Source organism: Medicago sativa, chromosome 8, assembly GCF_051527215.1.
Source record: "Medicago sativa cultivar Bolivia chromosome 8, Bolivia_mono, whole genome shotgun sequence".
Lineage (NCBI taxonomy): Eukaryota > Viridiplantae > Streptophyta > Magnoliopsida > Fabales > Fabaceae > Medicago > Medicago sativa.
In genome coordinates, this window is record NC_140756.1 from 28,598,106 (window position 1) to 28,618,049 (window position 19,944).

The window sequence follows — 19,944 nt, forward strand, 5'->3', positions numbered from 1 at the left end:
TTTTCGAGATTGTTATTCAACTCAATTCATATTGAAGCACAATATATTCTTACATAGGCACAAATTATGAAAACTAGCTTTCAATTCAAATTATGAACACTACACAAAATCACCTAATTGTTTACATTCGTCTTCCAACTAACTTCAAGAAACTAACTGTTGATTACTACGATGACTTGCAACAGAAGCAACCGCAAGTAACTCTCTCTTCATCATTGTACCTCTATTGATACTTCAACAATCACAAAACCAATTATTTTGTTCATTCAATGTATCAAACATTCAACTGAATACAGTTGTTGGCAATTTTGAAATCCACCCTTCTTCATCAATAAAAGAAATATTCAAGAATTGATTAAGTTCAGGTTGACTCAAGTGTTTCATCCATTTCACACGCTTAGATTTGTTTGCTCCAGGTCCTCTACATCCCTCCTCCACAAAAGTAAGGTTTGCTCTGCAGTTAAGTTTATTTAACACATGATCAATGTGAGATAGTGTTAATCTAAGAAGCACGAACACGGACATCGAGCACGACACGGACACTGACACGCCGACACGGAAAATAATTTGAGAAAATGATATAATATAGTGTAATTATTGGCGTCGTGTCGGACACTGACGCGTGTCCGACACCGGAACACGCCTAATTCAAGGAGTGTCCGTGCTTCATAGGTGTTAATTTGAAAGGTCACTTGTAACTTATAAATATGTACGAAAAAAAATGTAATAATATCTTACTCATGGCCAACATAGGCTCTAGGATTCCAACCCTCAGCTCTAACAACATCTGATAAGTATGAATCAGTTATGATAACTCTTGCATAAGCACCCATTGCCCTTCCAAGTTGAACCTTTCCTCCTGTCCCACTTATGTTACAATTTTTAAACACAAACCCACTTGGATCATTTGGTGAATCCCTTTGATGTGCTGTAATAACCCCATCTCTTTTGGGACCATTTTTCCCCATTGAAAAAAATATTGTACTTGCCTGCAAATTTACAACCAAATTAGATGGCATCCGGCTTCAAATAAGCAAGGGTAACTAATTTCATATTTATTAGAAAATTAGTTAAATATAATTAATCATTTTGAACTCATAGAAAAGATGCACTCTCAAAAGTACTCTCTGATGATAATTTTTTATTGCTGAAAGATTGATATTGAAAAGTGTTGTTTTTTTGGATTTCCAAACTGTTAAATTTGAATTTCCAAATTCTATCATCTACCGAAGTTGTTACTAGGTTGAGTCACGACCAGGTCGCTCTCTTTAAGACGTTTTGTGGCACTACCCAAAGTTGTGCAAGGTAGACTATCAACCACGCCGCCTCCAGGATAAAACAAGCCCAGCTACAACTGTTCGATTAACTACTGCACTGTAGAAAAATCGTTCGAGAATTACACACTCAAAATATGGCTCAATCGTTTGATCGAAGCCACTCGATACGGTACGTAACCGCTCTATTCGAAACCGTTCAAATTAATATGGTATTATTACCATTCTATTATGGTGCTGAGACCACTCAAATATGGTGTTACCACCATTCTAACTTCTCCAAAACATGAACATGGCACTACGACCACTCAAATATGGTGATACCACCATTTCTCTTTAAAATAATATATATATATACTGTTAAGATCATTCTTTAATATGATCTTAATAGTACTCTATATTCCGAAGAATCATATATTATCGAAGGGACTATGAACTTAAGACCAAGGGACTATGGTCTTAAGAACACTCTTAATACCGAAGGGACAGAAAGGAGTAGAAGCAGAAGAAACTTGTTAAAAACAAGTCGGAGGGAGAAGAGAGGAAAAAACACAGGAAGCATCGACTGTGAATTTTCGGTGTGTAGAATCAAATGGGGCGAGCTCTCCTTTTATAGGGAGAGTTTGTAACAAAAAACGAGTGACTTGGGGATTAAGTCTGCTTAATCCTTAAGCAAACGCGTTTTGTTTCTTAATTGGATATATCCGGAAGTTTCTGGATATGCTTTTGGATCGGGTCGGGTCGTAACAAATTTATTTGTTACGCGTAGCGCTTACGGATAATGATTAAATTAATTAATTAATTAATTTAACATTTTCAAGTGAAATATATATATCATTTTTTATTCTTTAACCCACGATATATATATTTTGTAAGCGTTCACCCGTTCACAAAATTGGGTACCCCAAGGGCACACCCTTGGAGGTCACTTTGCCCCTATATAAACACTTACTAGTTGGGGTGACCCTTCAATGTGGGACATTTTTAAGTCACACCCACACACTAGTTTTTTTCATAGTGTTTTTCTTTCCAATTTTCTTCACTAGAATTAACTAGTGTTCCAACAATCCCCCACTTGACTTCAAAATGGTTTCGAGAAATAACGTAAAACGTTTCCATAAGATTTGCTAATATACAAAGGTGTCGCCAACAACTTGAACCTTAGCATAGTGGAAGGTATTCTGATTTAACAAGAGTTGCTTACAGCATTGAACTCTATCTCAGACATAGAATCCACACACAAACCTTTTCATAGGTGTATTCTAAAAGCCCGTGCGTTTTAAGGCCCTGCACGTGTATCCCGGTTTTAACGAATGCTCTAGGAATTCTGCCTCGAAATTCCATAGGACCGGCCTAAGTTCCACATTCGTATAGGTGAGTCTATCAAGGGTACTCCTGTAGCTGTGTACCCCACTCAACATAGAGTATAGATCTCATTAAGAGTTACTATTACCTCATCCTTCTTTCGCTGCAGGATCATGCTTTCTATATTCTTTCTCTCATAGCATGTTCTACCACTTCATGACTTGTTTTTACCCATTGAACCTATTTCTTGGGATCTCCAGTCATGTAGGTCGGGTTACCATCGCTTGTGGGCTATAGGCATTAGTCCCATCCTACTGGATGTTTCTTGGACTTTCTCTCTATTAAGTCCTTTCGTCAAAGGATCAGCTAAGTTTTCATTCGTACGTACAAAATCAACTATAACCGCTCCATTTAGAGATACACTCTCTAATCGTGCTATGTTTTCGCCTTATCTGTCGTCTCTTACCATTGTAATAACGATTCTTAATCTTTGCAGGAGCCGCGGTACTATCGCAATGAATTAACATAGCCGGTAACGGTTTCTCCCATAAAGGGATTTCAGCTAGCAAGGATCTTAGCCAACTTGCTTCTTCACTAGTTTTCTCTAGTGTTCTCATCTCAGATTCATTCCATAGTGGACTGAGTCAATATCATTTGTTTTAACAAACAACTCCTCTAGTGATGCTCAATGTGCAAACACTAGTCACTAAATATTCATCTAAAAGATGTTCAATTCTATATATTGTACCATTTAAGTACAATATGTTACTCCTAGTGAAGTAATCTTAGAGTCACATTCTTCTTAAGGCACCTCATGACTCTTTCTATAGCATGGCAATGCTTCTCATCCGTCTACTAGTAAACTTGCACAAGAGTTTCACGACATCGACAATGTCGGATCTAATACATTCAGTGGCATACCTAAGTGCTACCAATGATGCTCGTATATTCTGTTTTTCCATCTCAAGTGTTCTTACACTTGGATCATAATATGTGATTGCAAGTTTACGGTGAAATAATTACATTTCTTTAAGATCTTCTCAACTTTGTGAGATTTATCAAAAAAGTTATCTTTTCTGATCTAGTAATCTTGAAACCAAGAATTACTTCAATTTTTATTTAGGTCTTTCTTATCAATGTTGTTGATAAACAATGATTTCACATAATTCATAACATGAATCTTTAAATGAAATATGAGCAAGTCGTCTTCATAGAGACATATGATCGTGCAAATATTATTTGTCACTTTCATTCACTTTATACTCATTCGATAACATTAGAATGTCAAATTTTTCATGCCATTCCTCAGGAGTTTATTTTAGACCATTCAAATAATTATCTAACTTACAGACCTTGTTTTCTTGTCCATGAATTGCAAAAATTTTCAGGTTGTTCCATTTAGACTTGTTCTTCTAGTTCACCATAAAAAGACAACTTTCGCATCCATTTGGAGTACTATCGAGTTATAAATGGCGGCTAAAGGGACTAGTACTCTTATGGATATGATTTTCGTGACTGGTGAATGAATGTCGAAGAAGTCTATATTTTTCTCTTTGTCTAAAACCTTTGACTACAAGGAAAGCCTTGTATTCATCAACCGTACCATCAGGTTTTAGTTCCTTTTTTTTTTCAAAAATCCAAATACAACCGATTGGTTTTGCAACTATGAGACAAGTCAACTAAGTTTCATGTTTTGTTAGACTCTAGAAAATCCATTTCATCGTTTATTCTTTCTTGCCATAATTCAGCATCCATTAAGGATATAGCTTTTTAAGGCTTAATGGATCTTCTTCCATTGTATAAACCAAGTTCATACTCTTTAGCAATTTTAGCTTTCTTACCTCCTTGAGGTTCTATAACATCTTGTACGATGTTTTCATAACTGTTTCTGATAACATGAATGTGATCAGATTTATTGCCCCCACTAGTTCTTAATTTTTAAAAAGGGAAATTTAATTTGCCCCCACTAATGTCGTGCTCCCATTAGAGCCCCCACTAGTGCCCCCACTATTCTTTAGTTAAAGGGGTATATATTTACATAGAATTCGACATCTTTTAAATTCTATGATCTCTTTAACATTTAGGTCATAAAACCTATATGTTTCGTTATTTATCGCATACCTGATGAATACATATTCATAGGCTCTACTAGTGAGTTCAACTCTCTTGGGGTCCAGGATCTAAATATAGTCCAGACAATCCCAAGTTCAAAAATAAGACAAGTTGGATTGTCTTTTCTTCAAAAATTTCTTAATTAGAATTTTTGTCTTTAGACTTGGGTACTCTATAAATTTCAATTTTCGTTATAAAAAATTGAACATTCAAGCATATCAATTTTATTTTTTTCAAAGTTCACAGTCATCAATAAATATGATAAAAATATTATTTTATCATTTCTATTTTATGTGTCATCAAATTAACACATATCATTATGTTTAGAGATTCATATCCTCTAAATTCTAATTTATATGAACTTTTGATTCATATATCTTGACTGCAATAAATAAAATTGTTTAATTATATAACTTTGGAATTAAGTCCAAGTTACTCAAGTTTTAAAATTAAACACTCGTTCGTGATCAATTTTGATATGTCAAATATTAAAATCACACAACTAATAACATAGAAGGAGAATTTAATTTTTAACATACCATCAAAGTGCAATCTTTTTCCACAAGAGTGCATGGTACACAAGTCTCTCTTTAAGTCTGAGTCAACTCAGTCTTATTCAATAGAAATCTGAAATTCAGATTCTTTCTGTTATTTAGAGTAACTAACTTCCGAATTTTAGCACTCCCTTTGAACTAAAATCATGTTAGTTCCTTCAACCAATTAACCAAGGACACAAATTTAAGAATATTAAATCTGCGCATTTTTTCAAATTGTTATTTCAATGTAGTACAAAGCAATTCCACTTAAAGTGACAACCGAATGAATGCCAAGCAATTCCATCTTTAGAAATCGTTTGTCCATTAGCATCCAATCTTAAATAGTCACCAATATAGGATTGCTGCAAGTGCTGACTTTTTCAATAGCAACGTGTTCTGATTCAATATTTAAAGTAAACAAGCCTTGCCGAACATGGCTTCTAATGTCAAATAATAACAACATTGCTCTTCGGTGAATTTTAGCGTTGTTATTAGAAACAACAAATACTTCATTGTTTCAGTCGAAAGATGCAATTCTATAGCTTGATTTATCCTTAATGTATTTAACCTCAATATGTAACTTCTTCGGTAGACATAGCATATAGAAACGTCTTAAAATTGTTGTTTTTTGGATTTCCAAACTGTTAAATTTGAATTTCCAAATTCTATCATCTACCGAAGTTGTTACTAGGTTGAGTCACGACCAGGTCGCTCTCTTTAAGACGTTTCGTGGCACTACCCAAAGTTGTGCAAGGTAGACTATCAACCACGCCGCCTCCAGGATAAAACAAGCCCAGCTACAACTGTTCGATTAACTACTGCACTGTAGAAAAATCGTTCGAGAATTACACCCTCAAAATATGGCTCAATCGTTTGATCGAAGCCACTCGATACGGTACGTAACTACTCTATTCGAAACCGTTCAAATTAATATGGTATTATTACCATTCTATTATGGTGCTGAGACCACTCAAATATGGTGTTACCACCATTCTAACTTCTCCAAAACATGAACATGGCACTACGACCACTCAAATATGGTGATACCACCATTTCTCTTTAAAATAATATATATATATACTGTTAAGATCATTCTTTAATATGATCTTAATAGTACTCTATATTCCGAAGAATCATATATTATCGAAGGGACTATGAACTTAAGACCAAGGGACTATGGTCTTAAGAACACTCTTAATACCGAAGGGACAGAAAGGAGTAGAAGCAGAAGAAACTTGTTAAAAACAAGTCGGAGGGAGAAGAGAGGAAAAAACACAGGAAGCATCGACTGTGAATTTTCGGTGTGTAGAATCAAATGGGGCGAGCTCTCCTTTTATAGGGAGAGTTTGTAACAAAAAACGAGTGACTTGGGGATTAAGTATGCTTAATCCTTAAGCAAACGCGTTTTGTTTCTTAATTGGATATATCCGGAAGTTTCTGGATATGCTTTTGGATCGGGTCGGGTCGTAACAAATTTATTTGTTACGCGTAGCGCTTACGGATAATGATTAAATTAATTAATTAATTAATTAATTAATTTAACATTTTCAAGTGAAATATATATATCATTTTTTATTCTTTAACCCACGATATATATATTTTGTAAGCGTTCACCCGTTCACAAAATTGGGTACCCCAAGGGCACACCCTTGGAGGTCACTTTGCCCATATATAAACACTTACTAGTTGGGGTGACCCTTCAATGTGGGACATTTTTAAGTCACACCCACACACTAGTTTTTTTCATAGTGTTTTTCTTTCCAATTTTCTTCACTAGAATTAACTAGTGTTCCAACAAAAAGGGAATTGTTGGTTAAAGCGAAAATAAACTTAAGAAATTTTAACTATTTAATACATGGTATCTTCTAAATAAAAAAAAACACGACATCCGTGTTTGCCGGCCAAGGCGAAATGCTATTGTCTAAACCGTGTATCGTGAATGGCTTGGGACAAAATTTCTCGCGTTAAATAGCAATGCTCTATTGAAAAATAAATTTTCAACAAAAACTGCTTACAAGTAACTCTCACAAGTACTTTTTTAGTTGATAATTGCTTATAATTTTATTTTTATTTCATTTTATCTTTTGTTTATAAAGGAGACCGGAAAAAGTACTTGTGATTAATTAATTTTTTTTCTAGAAAACTACTTAAAACACTAAATAGTATATAAGAAATATATGAAAATTTGTAAAAGAAAAATAAAAATATAGGAATGTGAAATCTATTTTATTTTACCTCAAAGAGGGACTGACCATCCCCATATATGAAATCGGTTCCACCTTGGATGTAACAATTATTGTAGTAATGGCGACCATAGTCATCACATAAGGTATCTTGTACCCCTAGAAAAGCACAACTAAAGAAAGCACATTTATCTGCATAGATTCGAAAAGCTTTGGCTGGTATGATGTTATTGACCTCTGATAATATTGGGTTGTTCAATGTATTCTGCGAACATATAGAGTACAAAAAATGAATTCTATGTAACATTTTCCCTTAAAAAAAATGTAAAATTCAACAATACTTATGCCAGAAAAAAATTAGGTTTAAATGTACTTTTTTCTACGATTTAAAAAAAATTATAATGAAGTTTTGATCCTTTTATATTAAAAATCAATTTTGTCTCTATTAAAATAATATATCAGTTTGTAAAATACAATTATATTTTGAATCAAAATAATATTTTAATTAATTATTTTAATAATTAATTTTTTTTAAGAAATAATAATTAAATTTTAAAAAAAAATACTAATTATTGAATAAAACAAAATAATAATGACATGAAACTAAGTTTATCCACCTAGGTGCTGCCACGTCATCCAAATTGACCCTAAAATGGGATGGGGGACCAAAGCTCATAAATGTGTTCAAAAACCTTACTTTTAAAATGATGAGACCAAAACTTCATTATTTTAAAAAAATAGTTTTTCTATCATATGCAAATTTACACATATTAAGAAGTTTAAAATAGAAATTTTGCACATGATAGAAAAACCATTTTTGCTCATGTTAAACAAACTCTTTTAAAAATAGAGGAATCAAAAATGTATTTAACCCAAAAAGTTATTTAACATAAATATCTACCGTGAAAGTAATGCCCTTTGCAACTGTATTATTTGCTTTTGATACGAAAGTAGCATCCTCATGTGTACTCCATTCAATACTCGTTGAACTGCTACCAGCTCCTTCAAGATAAATGCATGGTTTGCTCATGGGAATTAAGATTTGCTCTCTGAACATTGCACAAACAATATAATGCAATTTGCATCAATCAACTGTACCAAGAAGAATATTATAAATTTACTCAAAAAATAAAGAAGAATATTATAAATATTTCTTGGTCAAAAAAGTATAATATTTTTTTACATTGACATTCATGATCGTCTTACAATTAAAAACCTTTTACTTTAGTATAAGCTATTTCTAGAGTTATGGTTGAATGCGATTTGTTGATAATGCAAAACATTCTTCTACAGATACACTTTATCAAAATTAACTTATTTTTCATTAAACTAATCTTTAATAAAATATATATCATCACTACGTTTATGAAGAAAAAAAATTTAACAAGCAAAAATGGATTTTATAACCACAAACAAGAAGTCACAATAGAACAAGGTGTCCCAAAAAAACTACTAAAGAAACACAATGTCAGTCATACAAACAAAAAGCAGTTAGTAGATGCCCAGACAAATAAAAGGGTTCGACCACCACCTATAAGTGTCAAACACAATGTTTATGAAAAATTACTGCGATGTCTCACGTGTTTGAATGTTAATCCTCTGGTTTCACATAGAAAAGCGATTATGTTTAATCTAGAATTCGACTAGAGGTAAATAAAGTTTGACTTGAATTTCAAAAATAAAGCAATGTACAATAACCATGTTATATAAATTTACAGTTGGAAAGGAGAAATATACCTATAAACACCAGGGGAAATTTGGATGTGAATCCATTGAGAATTTCCTTCAGGGACAGAATCAATGGAACTTTGAATTGTTTGGAAATTTGCTACGCCTGATTTACTAACCGTAATGGTCTTGAAAGGACTGCTACAATCTTGTGATTCACAAACATCAATAGCAAGTAATACAAATATTAAAAAGAAAACAAAGAGTTGTAGTGACTGCATTTTCTTTGCACTATTGAGTATGTAATGTGGTGCAAAGTATTCAACATAATCATAAGACTTTATAGTGGAATTTTTTAAACATTTTTTTTTAAACATCTTATTAGTAGAAGAAAGTATTCATCAACTTTGTCGATTATTAATATTTATTGAGAATTTGACTGACCATTTTTACCACGTTCTTCCTTTTGAACCATATTTTTTTCTTTTTATGGAATAAAATTACTATTGGTTGTCTTTGCTTTGTTTTTGAAAATTGATTTGATATGAATTTAGTTCTTATTTTAGTTTGTCATTGAATATTAATTTTATTTGGATAATCATTAAAAGAAATTTCTTTTATTTTGTAAATTCTGTCTGGTTTTATTTTGAAATTAGAAAATTTTAACAAATTCTAAAAGATTTTATTTTTTATTATATTTCTTAAATATAACATTTGTTGATTTTGTCTAAGAAAAACATTTGGAGATTTCTTAATACATATTATTATCTTTTGTTTAAGGAACATATTATTATCTTAATAGTATGTTTTGTATGATTATTGCAACCGAAATTGAGGAGGTGAACCAATTTTATTTTTTAGAGAAGTGATATTTTGGCACAAATTTATACAACAACCGGTGATTAATGCAGTTCAATGGTTAATTACATTTAATTGATGGTTAATAAGACATTACTTTTATTAATTTTAAAATTAAATAGTGTTATTTCTTTCATAAATATTACTATCTTTGTCAATAAATATAAGACCATTTTGACAAAATCACAGGAAATAAGAAAATTGATACCACCTTCGTCCTTAATTATAAGACTCTTTTATGTTATTTTTTTGTCCCTTTTTATAAGACTCCTTTCAAATTTCAATGTACAATAATTATTTCTTTATCACTATATCCCTATTTATGCTGCATATTTTTCTACAATATATAATAAATACTCTATGAAAACATTAACTAATTCTCTCTCCTAAAGGGTAAACATGTAAAACAATAACAATTGTAAAGAAAATTAATTCAAAAATCAATTTTTTAATTCCTGTGTTTTTCTCAAAAAGATCCTATAATTAAGGACGGAGATAGTATTTGTATTAAAGTTGTTTGTAATCACTATTGTTTTTACAATTTTATCATCTAAGAGAAAGAGTTAGTTTATGTTTTCAACATGCTATTTATTTCTCATTGAAGAAAATAGAAAAGATGTTTTATAAAAAAGGATAATTTTTTTTTCAAAAAGGACGGAGGGAGTAATATTTATGGAAGAAATAACACTATTTAATTTTAAAATTAATATCCAATGATCACCAAATACAAAAGTAGTCTTTTTTGCTTTCATCCATCACAGAGAATAATACTTTACTTTGTTTAGAAGCTGAATAATAGAGTTTACATTATACTATTGAACAAAATTATGCGGTTTGTCACCAAAGAATTAATATTCAATGAACCATTGAATATTTCATTTAGATTGAACATAATTATGCAGCTTAATGGTTAATTACATTGAATACAGATTTTAGTTGATGGTTAAATAAATATATCAACGCATCACAACTCATTAATCATCAACTCAACATAATATTTATGGAAGAAAAAATTTTGTGACCAAAAATCGAAGAAATTTTTTAGAAAAACTAAACCGAAATGTTGAAATATTTATGGAAAACAAAAACATTTTTAACCATAAATTTAACTATATAATTTAGTTTCATCTAATATGAACCTCTAAAAGAGCCCAAATGTGGATCCCTACCAATTTTAGTAAATTTTAATGAAATATTACATCTCTTCCTTATTTTTATTGTTATACAAAAATTCACTATTTTACTAAAAATGATAAAGATCCTACTACTTTTTGGAAAGGTCCGTATTAGACAAGTCCATATAATTGTTAGAAATGAAAAAGATAATTGTTGTTAAGCAAAGTTTTATTCTAATGAAAATAAATAATTATTGTTGAATTAATTTCCATTGAAAGTCGATTTGTTAGTATCTCCTCATTTGCAAAAGTTCTTTATTTTTGTTTCTCAGAGATTTCCTTTATGAGGTAATTCTATTTGATATGTATTGTTAGTATATTCTCATAGGGCCCTAGATATTCTTGTTTTACCCCTACTAGATCGGTGAATCCGAAATAGATTTGTTCAGATTGACAGATCTGATAGCATATAACGTGTAGAGTATTACTTTTCTCATCCTATCGTATTCTCGCACGCCTTATTTTTTTTCAAAATACCCTTTATTCGGATTATATAATCCGAACTACGTTTGAATTATATAATCCGAAAATTTACAAAAAATTTGTAACATGAAGCACCCTGGAGAATTTTGAAGCTGTAATGCATAAGATAGGTTCTGATTTTATATTCCGAAAACATTTAAGCCAATTTTGATTATAAAATTCGAAACGTGTCAAACACCCCCGAAAAGTCAACAATTGGAGGGAAAAAGGGTGTTTCAGATTTTATAATCCAAAATATCTAATAAAAATTTTGAATTATATAATCTGAAGTGCATCAACACAAACAGAAGTGATCTTTTTGGCTGAAACATGCATTTTGCGCTTTAAATTGCTTCTAAACGACGTAAACATGCATTGAACAACAAAAATATTGCAACACAAATTCCAAACATTAAATTAACAACACAACACAAATTTCAAACATTAAATTAAAAACACAAATATTCCAAATGTTACAAACCAAATGTTAGGACACCAAAATAAAAATAGAAATTATCCCGAGGTTACATGACAATAAGATAAAATCAGGCCCTTCCCCTTCCCGTTCCCCTGCCTCTGCCAACCCTGGAACCCCTGCCACCCTCAATATTAAGCCTATGTCGGTATACTCGTCCTCCACGAACCTCTCTGAAGACTTCTTCCAAATGAACCCGTTCAGGAGAGCCTTGGGCAATCACACCACTGGACATCGCAACATACACATGGTCTCTGATACGGGTCAATCTGGACAGCTCCAAGTACCCCTGATATCCATCCTCCTCAGTAGCTATCTCATCAAGAGCCTCTTGCTCTGGTGGCCTCGGCACCTGATCCTCCTTTTGGAAGAATCATGCGTGGATGAGAGCTCTCAACACATGATCAACATTGTGCGCATAACGGTAGCTGATCTCACTTAAGGCCATCTCAACAGGGGCACTCTCAAGTGTAGATCTGGGGATGGTTTGCGTGTACCCAAACTGGCGAAGCACCCGCTCCAATAGATATCTCACCTTGCGGGTACCATATCTGAGCCACCCAGAGTAAAGGCTAACCTGCTCAAACAGGCATATAACATGATACTCAGCATATGGGGACATGAAAACACTCGCCAGATCCAGATGGTGTTTGTACATGTCTGGTGCAGACATACCCTTGAGCGGTACAAACATCATGGCGTGTAAACATCATGGTTCAGATTTTATGATAAGAGAGGGAGAGGGAGGGAGGGAGGGGGAGAGAGAGAGAGAGAGAGAGAGAGAGAGAGAGAGAGAGAGAGAGAGAGAGAGAAAGTTTAAACTATAAAACTATAAATGGGAGGGGCGATTTTTCTTTTATATATTGAATATGTTTGGAATTTATAATCTGAAGTGTGTTTCGTCTTTTGTTGGATTTTATAATTTGAAGGGCATTTTGGAAATTTTTGTCGGGCGCGTGAGTACCTCATAGGATGAAAAAAGTAATAGTCTAACGTGTAAGTATGATAAGAATTTTGAAACTCGTAATCTTCTTCAACACTCTAACTTAATTTTCCTAGGGACCTCTAAGATTATAGGGTGTTGAGAAACTCTTCTAAACATAACTTTTTTCACGAAATTTAAAATTAGTGTTTCAACACACAACCATATCATTCGAGTGAATAGGCAAAAAAAACCTTGAAATTGTAACTTTTGACAAAAAAAAAATTCCCGAGTTTTAAGAAACTTCAAAAACCCCTGAAATTGTTAAACGTTAGTCAATTACACCCTTCCGTTTATTTTTCTGTTAAACACTATGATGTAGCAGTTAACTGTGCAAGTGGCACCTCCACGTAAACGGAACGTTATGTCACATCATAGGGCGTAATTGACTATTTTATTTTTGTTTTGCTTTGCTTTTTATTTGTTTAAAATCTGTGTGATTATAAAAATAGGCAAATACCCTCCTCAATTTAAAACTTGTGTGGAAATATCACCCTCAAATTTAAAACTTATTCGCATATTGAATTAAATCTTATTTGCAAAGATTGCTTCAAATATTCGAAGACTAGCTTTAACGAAGATTGCTTCAAATATAAGACTTTTTTTGTAGAAAATTTGTCACAAAACAATAATTCCAAACCGTGCTAAGCTTGGTAGTTTTAACAATAATTGATTATATACTTCAGGGTTTTCTGCTAGGTATCTCATGGTCTTGGCAATAGAGTCAATATCCTCTAGTTCTTTAATATGTAAAATTGAACCAGGAGAAGGAGCAAAATCTTGAATATGTGCAATGAATCTATCCAATAATAAATTTGATCTTATCTTAATAATTACATGGCCAGCTTAATTGAATGACGCTTTGCACTAATTTTAACCATGAGATGAACTTTATACTCCTCCACTTTCACTATAAATACCTACACCCTTGGCTTAAGTTACTCACAAGCAAACCAAAAATATTCCACTATACAAGCTAGCAACTAAATATGAATTAGTCACCTTCCTTAGCCTCCTAAACTAGTATCATCTTCTAGCTTTCATTTCATCACTTTAAAGTAAAAATATTAATTTGGAAGGTGTGTATCCCACTAGTAGATCCTAAAGGTGAAATTTTCTCATATTCACTACACATTCTGTTTATGTTTTTATTTTCTTTAGGTAAAAACTTCTTTTTATGAAATTTTGTTTTTATTTTCTCTTCTTGTTGAAAATTATAAGAATCTTCTCAAATCTAAACAAAAACAAAATTTCATAAAAATGAGTTTTACCTAAAAATAAGTTATACACATTTAGCAAAAACAAAGTTATTGGATTCAACAAAAACATAATTAAATTAAAGTTTCTTGTTTTAGAGGAGAATTAAAGTGTCATGTAATGATATTGTCTATTATTAATGTTTTTTATACTGAAATTGAAATGATAGTAAGGTTATTTATGTAATTTGCTTAGTTTAATAACGGATACAACTATCTGCGGGGAGGATACCATCAAATCTGCATCTATATCCATTAGATAATATGTAGTTAAAATATTCATTTATTTTATCCACGGATATCCAATAAGGTATCCGTGAATATCCGCGGGTGCGAATTTTTTTTCCATCCTTACTAATGTTTTTGCTAAATTTGATAGTCTAGTATACGACCCTTAATGGAATCAAGAAAACAAATAAAATAAAAAAACTAGAGAGAAAACAAAAAAAATATATATATATTTATCAGACCTAAATTCATACAAAACTATGCAAATATTAACATTATTTTATACAATTACACTAGCCATTATTTTCGCAAAACTAAAAGATAAATTAAAAACAAACCCCTTCTTCATTTTGTAATCTACAAGGATAAACATCAGGCACCAGGTCTGACAACTGCTTCTAATTACTTGTACAACTGCACTTTGCCTTAGTCTCTGTTAGTATCTGCAAGATGAAGAAAAATATTTGATCAAACAATGTAGAGTTTAGTGGGAGAAATATATATATTTGTGTGTGCGCGCGCGCGAATGAGAAGAACACTTAGACGGATTTTGATTCTGCACGGTAAATACATGACACATTTACAGATGATTATTTTTTAAGAAGTATTTATTGATGAAAATTAATTAAAATGTTCTAGTGAGGGTGTAATGTTTGTCAACCGATTTCAAATCTATGATCAAGATCAATTAATCCATGTAATTGAGTGTTACTCTAAATGGAGAACTCTGGGTCCCACTTTGATATGCTTGATTTGGGAGAAAATATTTTATGTTTGTATTAGAAGAGTGTTAGCACCTTACTTTTAACACACGTACCATCGGTTAAAATTCACAAGTCCTATCAAATTTAAATGTGGTGTGTTCCAAAAATAAATTTTTTGCAATTGTTAAAATTTCTCTAGTACCTTAAGTTGTTTCCTGAGCTCTTTAATGTACTCAACTGCTTCATCCAACATATCAGCAGTGCTAGTTTGCTGCCAAGAGGGAAGTAGTATCATCAAGTCAACAAATTGCATATAAAAACTTCACCCAACAATATGATGTGTTATGTGCTAGTTTTGGATTGGTGGTGTGTGTGTGATAACATTACAGTGTGCCACCATGGTTTTAGTAAAAGTTACGCTTTAAAACACAACCAAAAAGCAGGGTGTCATCGTGATTTTGCTAAACTCGCTATCAATTCAAACAGCAGGGTGTCATCGTGATTTTGCTAAACTCGCTATCAATTCAAACATGCAGTATATTACCTTATCTGCATTTGGGAAAAGGTCTTGAAGTTTTTTTATTCTTGCACTAATTCTTATTCTTCTTTCCTGCAATGTGCAAATCAAAAAAATAAATGAACAAGCTCATTAAATTGCAACAAAATGTATTCATGAAATTTGTGATTATAGAAAGGTTAGCCTTTTACCCTCTCTGCAATGCTTCTAGGGTGAGTGGCAAAGCCTCTTTTGGCACGAATTTTACATGGAACAGATCCTTGAACGTGTAAAAACTTCTCCATAGTAGCCATCTTGGAAGAAGAGCTAGGCAGACTCAAATGATGGGTCAAACCAAGTTTTTGGTATCCAAAATCTACATTCTGGCAACTCAAATTTTCACTAATCAACAATGATAAAAGTTTAAGGTACAATGCTACAAACATTGGTCCTACTATTCTCTACTAAAAAATAGCAAAATGAGATTCAAAATTTTGGTTTTTGGTCCCCCAATTTCACACATTGTCGTAATTTTGGTCCCAATCCATATTGTTTACCCAAAATTGGCAACTTTTGTCTCAAAAAACAGTGATATTTACTCCTCGAAAGTGATAATGTTTTGTATACTCTCTTTAGATTCAAAATTCGGGCAAAAGACACAACTTTTTGAGTAAAAATTCTGGTTTTGGATCAAAATTGCAAAAAATTGTGAAATCGAGGGGATCAAAATCCGGATTTTCGAATGGGAGGACTAAAATCTTGTTTTAGGTAAAATAGTGGGATCAAAAATGCATTTAATTCTAAAATTTAATTGTCTCTTTGTGAGAGGAACAAGAAGAACCATGCTTAGGCGTATCTAAGTATAATCTTTACAAAAGGCCAATTGGTTAAAATGGAAATTCACACAATTCTCTTATGTACCTGACTTTCCAAAGCATTTGAAGTGGAAAACATGAATTCACCCTTATTAGTAGCATTTTTTGGAGCACTGAATGTAGAAGTAGAACTATCCCAGTAGTCATTGGTGAAGCTAGGCATGTAACATTTTGTGATACCATTATCATTTCCCATGTTTCTACTTTTAATACAATTTGCTTGAAGAGCTTCAGGTTCATTTTCAACAATTTGTGGCATCTTGATAGAGCAAGAGGATGGTCTAGATGAGAAGTTCAAAGTACCATATCCACTAGATGATGTAGTAGCTTGTCCATTTACACTTCCTACCTCTCTTAATGGTGCAAAACCTGCCATTAGTACAAGTTTTTTTAGAACCCTACAAAGTAAAATATACTTTTTCAATGGTAGTAGAAAGACTTAGACATATTTGAATTAAATTATTTGATTTTTCTATTGACATAAGTATTTGCGAGACATTTTAAGAAAGCATATAGAAAGAAACAACATATGAAATATCTTTAAACTATTTTCAACTTATTTTTGTAAGCTCTCCAGGATAGTTTATAAAATCAACTTATTTCTTATATAAAAATAATTTAACATTATTTTATCTTTTGTTGTAAAAGTAGTTTATACATAAGGTATTAATTAAGTTGTTTATCCAAACAAGACATGTATTGTTAAGGGAGATTTTTTTTTTAATCTATTTTCTCCAATCAAAGACCCTCCCAAGCTTCTCTTGAAGAAAACAGAGATCTTTTGCCCTTAGGAGTTAGGACTCAAGACCATCGTGTGTTAAGTAAATATAAAAACTTTCATTAAAAGAATATACTACCTAGAAAAATATGCATATATTTCAAACAAAAAAAATCCTTCTAAACTAAATTTTAGTATTTGCATATGAAATTTTTATGCCTTCTTTTCACAGATTCTCTCCTAATATCCCATTTTTACCCTCTTCTCTTCCAGCCTAATAATGTCCAAGATAATTAATTGTCTATTCATCAGGAGGAAATTAATTTCTTGAAAATTATTTTAAAAAAAATAGTCAACTCTCTTAGCAAGGAAATTGTCAGCAAACAGATCTTATATTCCATTCAAGTCACTCCCAATTGCTTTACTATATTATCAATAATACTGCACAAAATAGGGATCTGACTTGACTTGACTTTAACCTAGTTAACAACTAGCAAGCAAGCTTTGGTTGGTCAATATTGATCATGGATTTTAAAATTTCCATAAAAAATAAGAACAGGTATTATCCACTCCTACAAAATTACTTTTCTTAGATGACTAAATTACTTTTCTTAGAAAAAGAAAATCACAAATTTCAGTTACATCCTCTTAAATTTTTAGTTGATCCTAATCCACCGCTACAAAATCAGGTCTTTTCTTTTACGGTTAGGTCTTATCTCATCAAATATGGTATTCTTAACACAACACCATTACGCCCAAAACTAACATCTTGGAGTGTGATCCGAGTGGCCCGATAATAGATTTGAGCTTGATACCAAGCATTATCAAAAAAGAAATGTAGCAAAAAATGAAAGCACTAACAATTACACAAAAGGATATTCCATAATAGATATTACCAAGTAAGATAAAAAAAACATACCACTATCAACCGAATAATTGGAGAAAAACTCAGCAGGAGAACTCTTTTGCCTAATGAGATTGGAGCAATTATTAGAAGAACCATCAAAAACATTTCCTTCAACACCTAAAGAACCATTTGGAAATCCTTGATTATGTTGAGTTTGATAATTTATCTGATTTTGAGATCCATAAGAGTAATCATTGTATTGTATTCCATGTGAAAAAGGATCCTTTTCTTCTTGTTTCACTGACAAAGATTCAGAATTGGTAAACATGGTTTCCATTTCTGAACTTGTAGAGGGAGAATAATGCTGCTGCTGCTGCTGATTATCATTTCTGAAAGTTTCATCATTGAAAAAACCTATGTTTGTGTCTACAAGGCTTGTAAGTAACGAGCTTGGAGCTGAACGATACCGCGTTAAGCCGGAATTGTTTTGGAGACAATGTTGTTGTGTTTGTGAGTAACCAAATTTTGAATCCATTTCTGTGTTCTTCATTGAACCACCTTCAGAGTAGTTGAAAGCTTGAGTATACACAATGCTCATCTTATCTTCACACAAAAATAAAATAAAAAATTTACGTTTATGTTTTTTTTAATCTATGTAGCTAAGTTTGATTCATAGAATATTGAAACATGACAATATATATGTTTTTTTTACCTTAATGAAAACAATAATAACTTCACAAATTATGAAAACATTAGTACATGTTTTTTTTTAAAGGGAAACATTAGTACATGTGAAAAATCCTTCTTGAATTATGTTCTTACTATAAGAAGAAAGAATATAAGAATATTGAATTTAGAAAATTTAAAGACAATAAAGGAACATACATGCAACTCAAAGACTTGCAAATTCAAGTCTAAGAATGGTCTTGAATTGAGAGCTCAAAATCTTGAAATAGTGTTAAGAAGAAGAGAAAAATTGTGATGAAGAAATTGAGTTTGTTTGTCTTGCTGTTGGGATGTATTTAAGTAGTTTGTATTTCAATAATGGCCCTTATGTTTCATCATTATTAACGATAATGCCTCGACGAGTTAAGTGGTCCATGATATTTTTTTGTCTTTATCTTTGTCCTCTTTCATTATTCAACTGTGAAAATATTTGTGTTATTATTTTATGAATGGGATGAATGGGATAACCGCGTGCATGTGCTATAGACTGATATTTTGATCCAACTTGACGGCAAAGAATCCCTAAAGTTGTTAAGGTTGTTCTATCTTGGATTTAAATTTGAGACATTGGTTAAGTGTTTCTTTTCATGAGAATAAATTTAATGCATTTCACTTATAATGATAGACTATTTCCATGAAAAATAAATTGACGGCTTTTCATAGATTATTCTATTCATGAAACTTTACTAGATCATTCTATTCATAAGAAAAATTCATAGAAATTTCTCTTCACAAAACCACAATCCGCCGACCAAAAAGTATCATCATTCACCAAAATATGTCGCCTAAACAAATTATCCTTTGTTAGTAGACAATTCATGAACAAACGCATAAAAATGCTAACCTTGAGCGGTAGCGTCTTGAGCCACAACACATGATTGAAACCTTCATTGTGAACAACTTCAACAACAGTCAGGCTATTATAAGCAACTTCTAACTGTATACTGTTGGGAAGAATGAAGCTTCCAAACCAACCGGTCTGCCACTTCAACGTGCAAAACAACATGAGACAATTGATCCACACACTCCCTCACCAAATCATCCTCCCACGCAAACAGCTCCTC

General features: G+C 32.0%; 2 protein-coding genes across 3 annotated transcripts; both read right to left on the reverse strand.

Moving 5' to 3' along the window:
- LOC146898139 (putative pectinesterase 66) lies at positions 1 to 9,359 on the reverse strand. The gene is made up of 5 exons (XM_085734740.1): positions 9,148 to 9,359; positions 8,312 to 8,459; positions 7,463 to 7,675; positions 739 to 989; positions 1 to 454 (listed from the first exon to the last, which is right to left on the reverse strand). The coding sequence occupies exons 1-5, from the start codon at positions 9,357 to 9,359 to the stop codon at positions 283 to 285; spliced, it is 996 nt and encodes a 331-aa protein (XP_085590866.1). The 3' UTR covers positions 1 to 282.
- A 5,357-nt stretch (positions 9,360 to 14,716) lies between these two features.
- Positions 14,717 to 19,152, reverse strand: LOC146898140 (transcription factor bHLH130-like). 2 transcript variants are annotated; one of them, XM_085733742.1, is made up of 7 exons: positions 19,040 to 19,152; positions 18,227 to 18,712; positions 16,636 to 16,958; positions 15,927 to 16,097; positions 15,763 to 15,828; positions 15,421 to 15,489; positions 14,717 to 14,957 (listed from the first exon to the last, which is right to left on the reverse strand). In XM_085733742.1, the coding sequence occupies exons 2-7, from the start codon at positions 18,702 to 18,704 to the stop codon at positions 14,913 to 14,915; spliced, it is 1,152 nt and encodes a 383-aa protein (XP_085589868.1). In that variant the 5' UTR covers positions 18,705 to 18,712; positions 19,040 to 19,152; the 3' UTR covers positions 14,717 to 14,912. The 2 variants fall into 2 exon arrangements, with proteins under 2 accessions (XP_085589868.1, XP_085589867.1); XM_085733741.1 differs by having other exon boundaries at positions 18,227 to 18,757.
- Between the last annotated feature and the right edge of the window lie 792 nt (positions 19,153 to 19,944).

Bases quoted from the DNA above. Each gene is read 5' to 3' on its own strand.
- LOC146898139 (XM_085734740.1), bottom strand. From the start codon at position 9,359: ATGCAGTCACTACAACTCTTTGTTTTCTTTTTAATATTTGTATTACTT. The intron at 990-7,462 runs GTAAAATAAAAT...GTAAATTTGCAG, and splicing joins ATGGTCAGTCCCTCTTTGAG to GCAAGTACAATATTTTTTTC. The intron at 455-738 runs GTAAGATATTAT...ACTTAACTGCAG, and splicing joins AGAGCCTATGTTGGCCATGA to AGCAAACCTTACTTTTGTGG.
- LOC146898140 (XM_085733741.1), bottom strand. From the start codon at position 18,752: ATGAGCATTGTGTATACTCAAGCTTTCAACTACTCTGAAGGTGGTTCA. The intron at 15,829-15,926 runs GTAAAAGGCTAA...TGCACATTGCAG, and splicing joins CTAGAAGCATTGCAGAGAGG to GAAAGAAGAATAAGAATTAG. The intron at 15,490-15,762 runs GTAATATACTGC...CCCTCTTGGCAG, and splicing joins TTTTCCCAAATGCAGATAAG to CAAACTAGCACTGCTGATAT.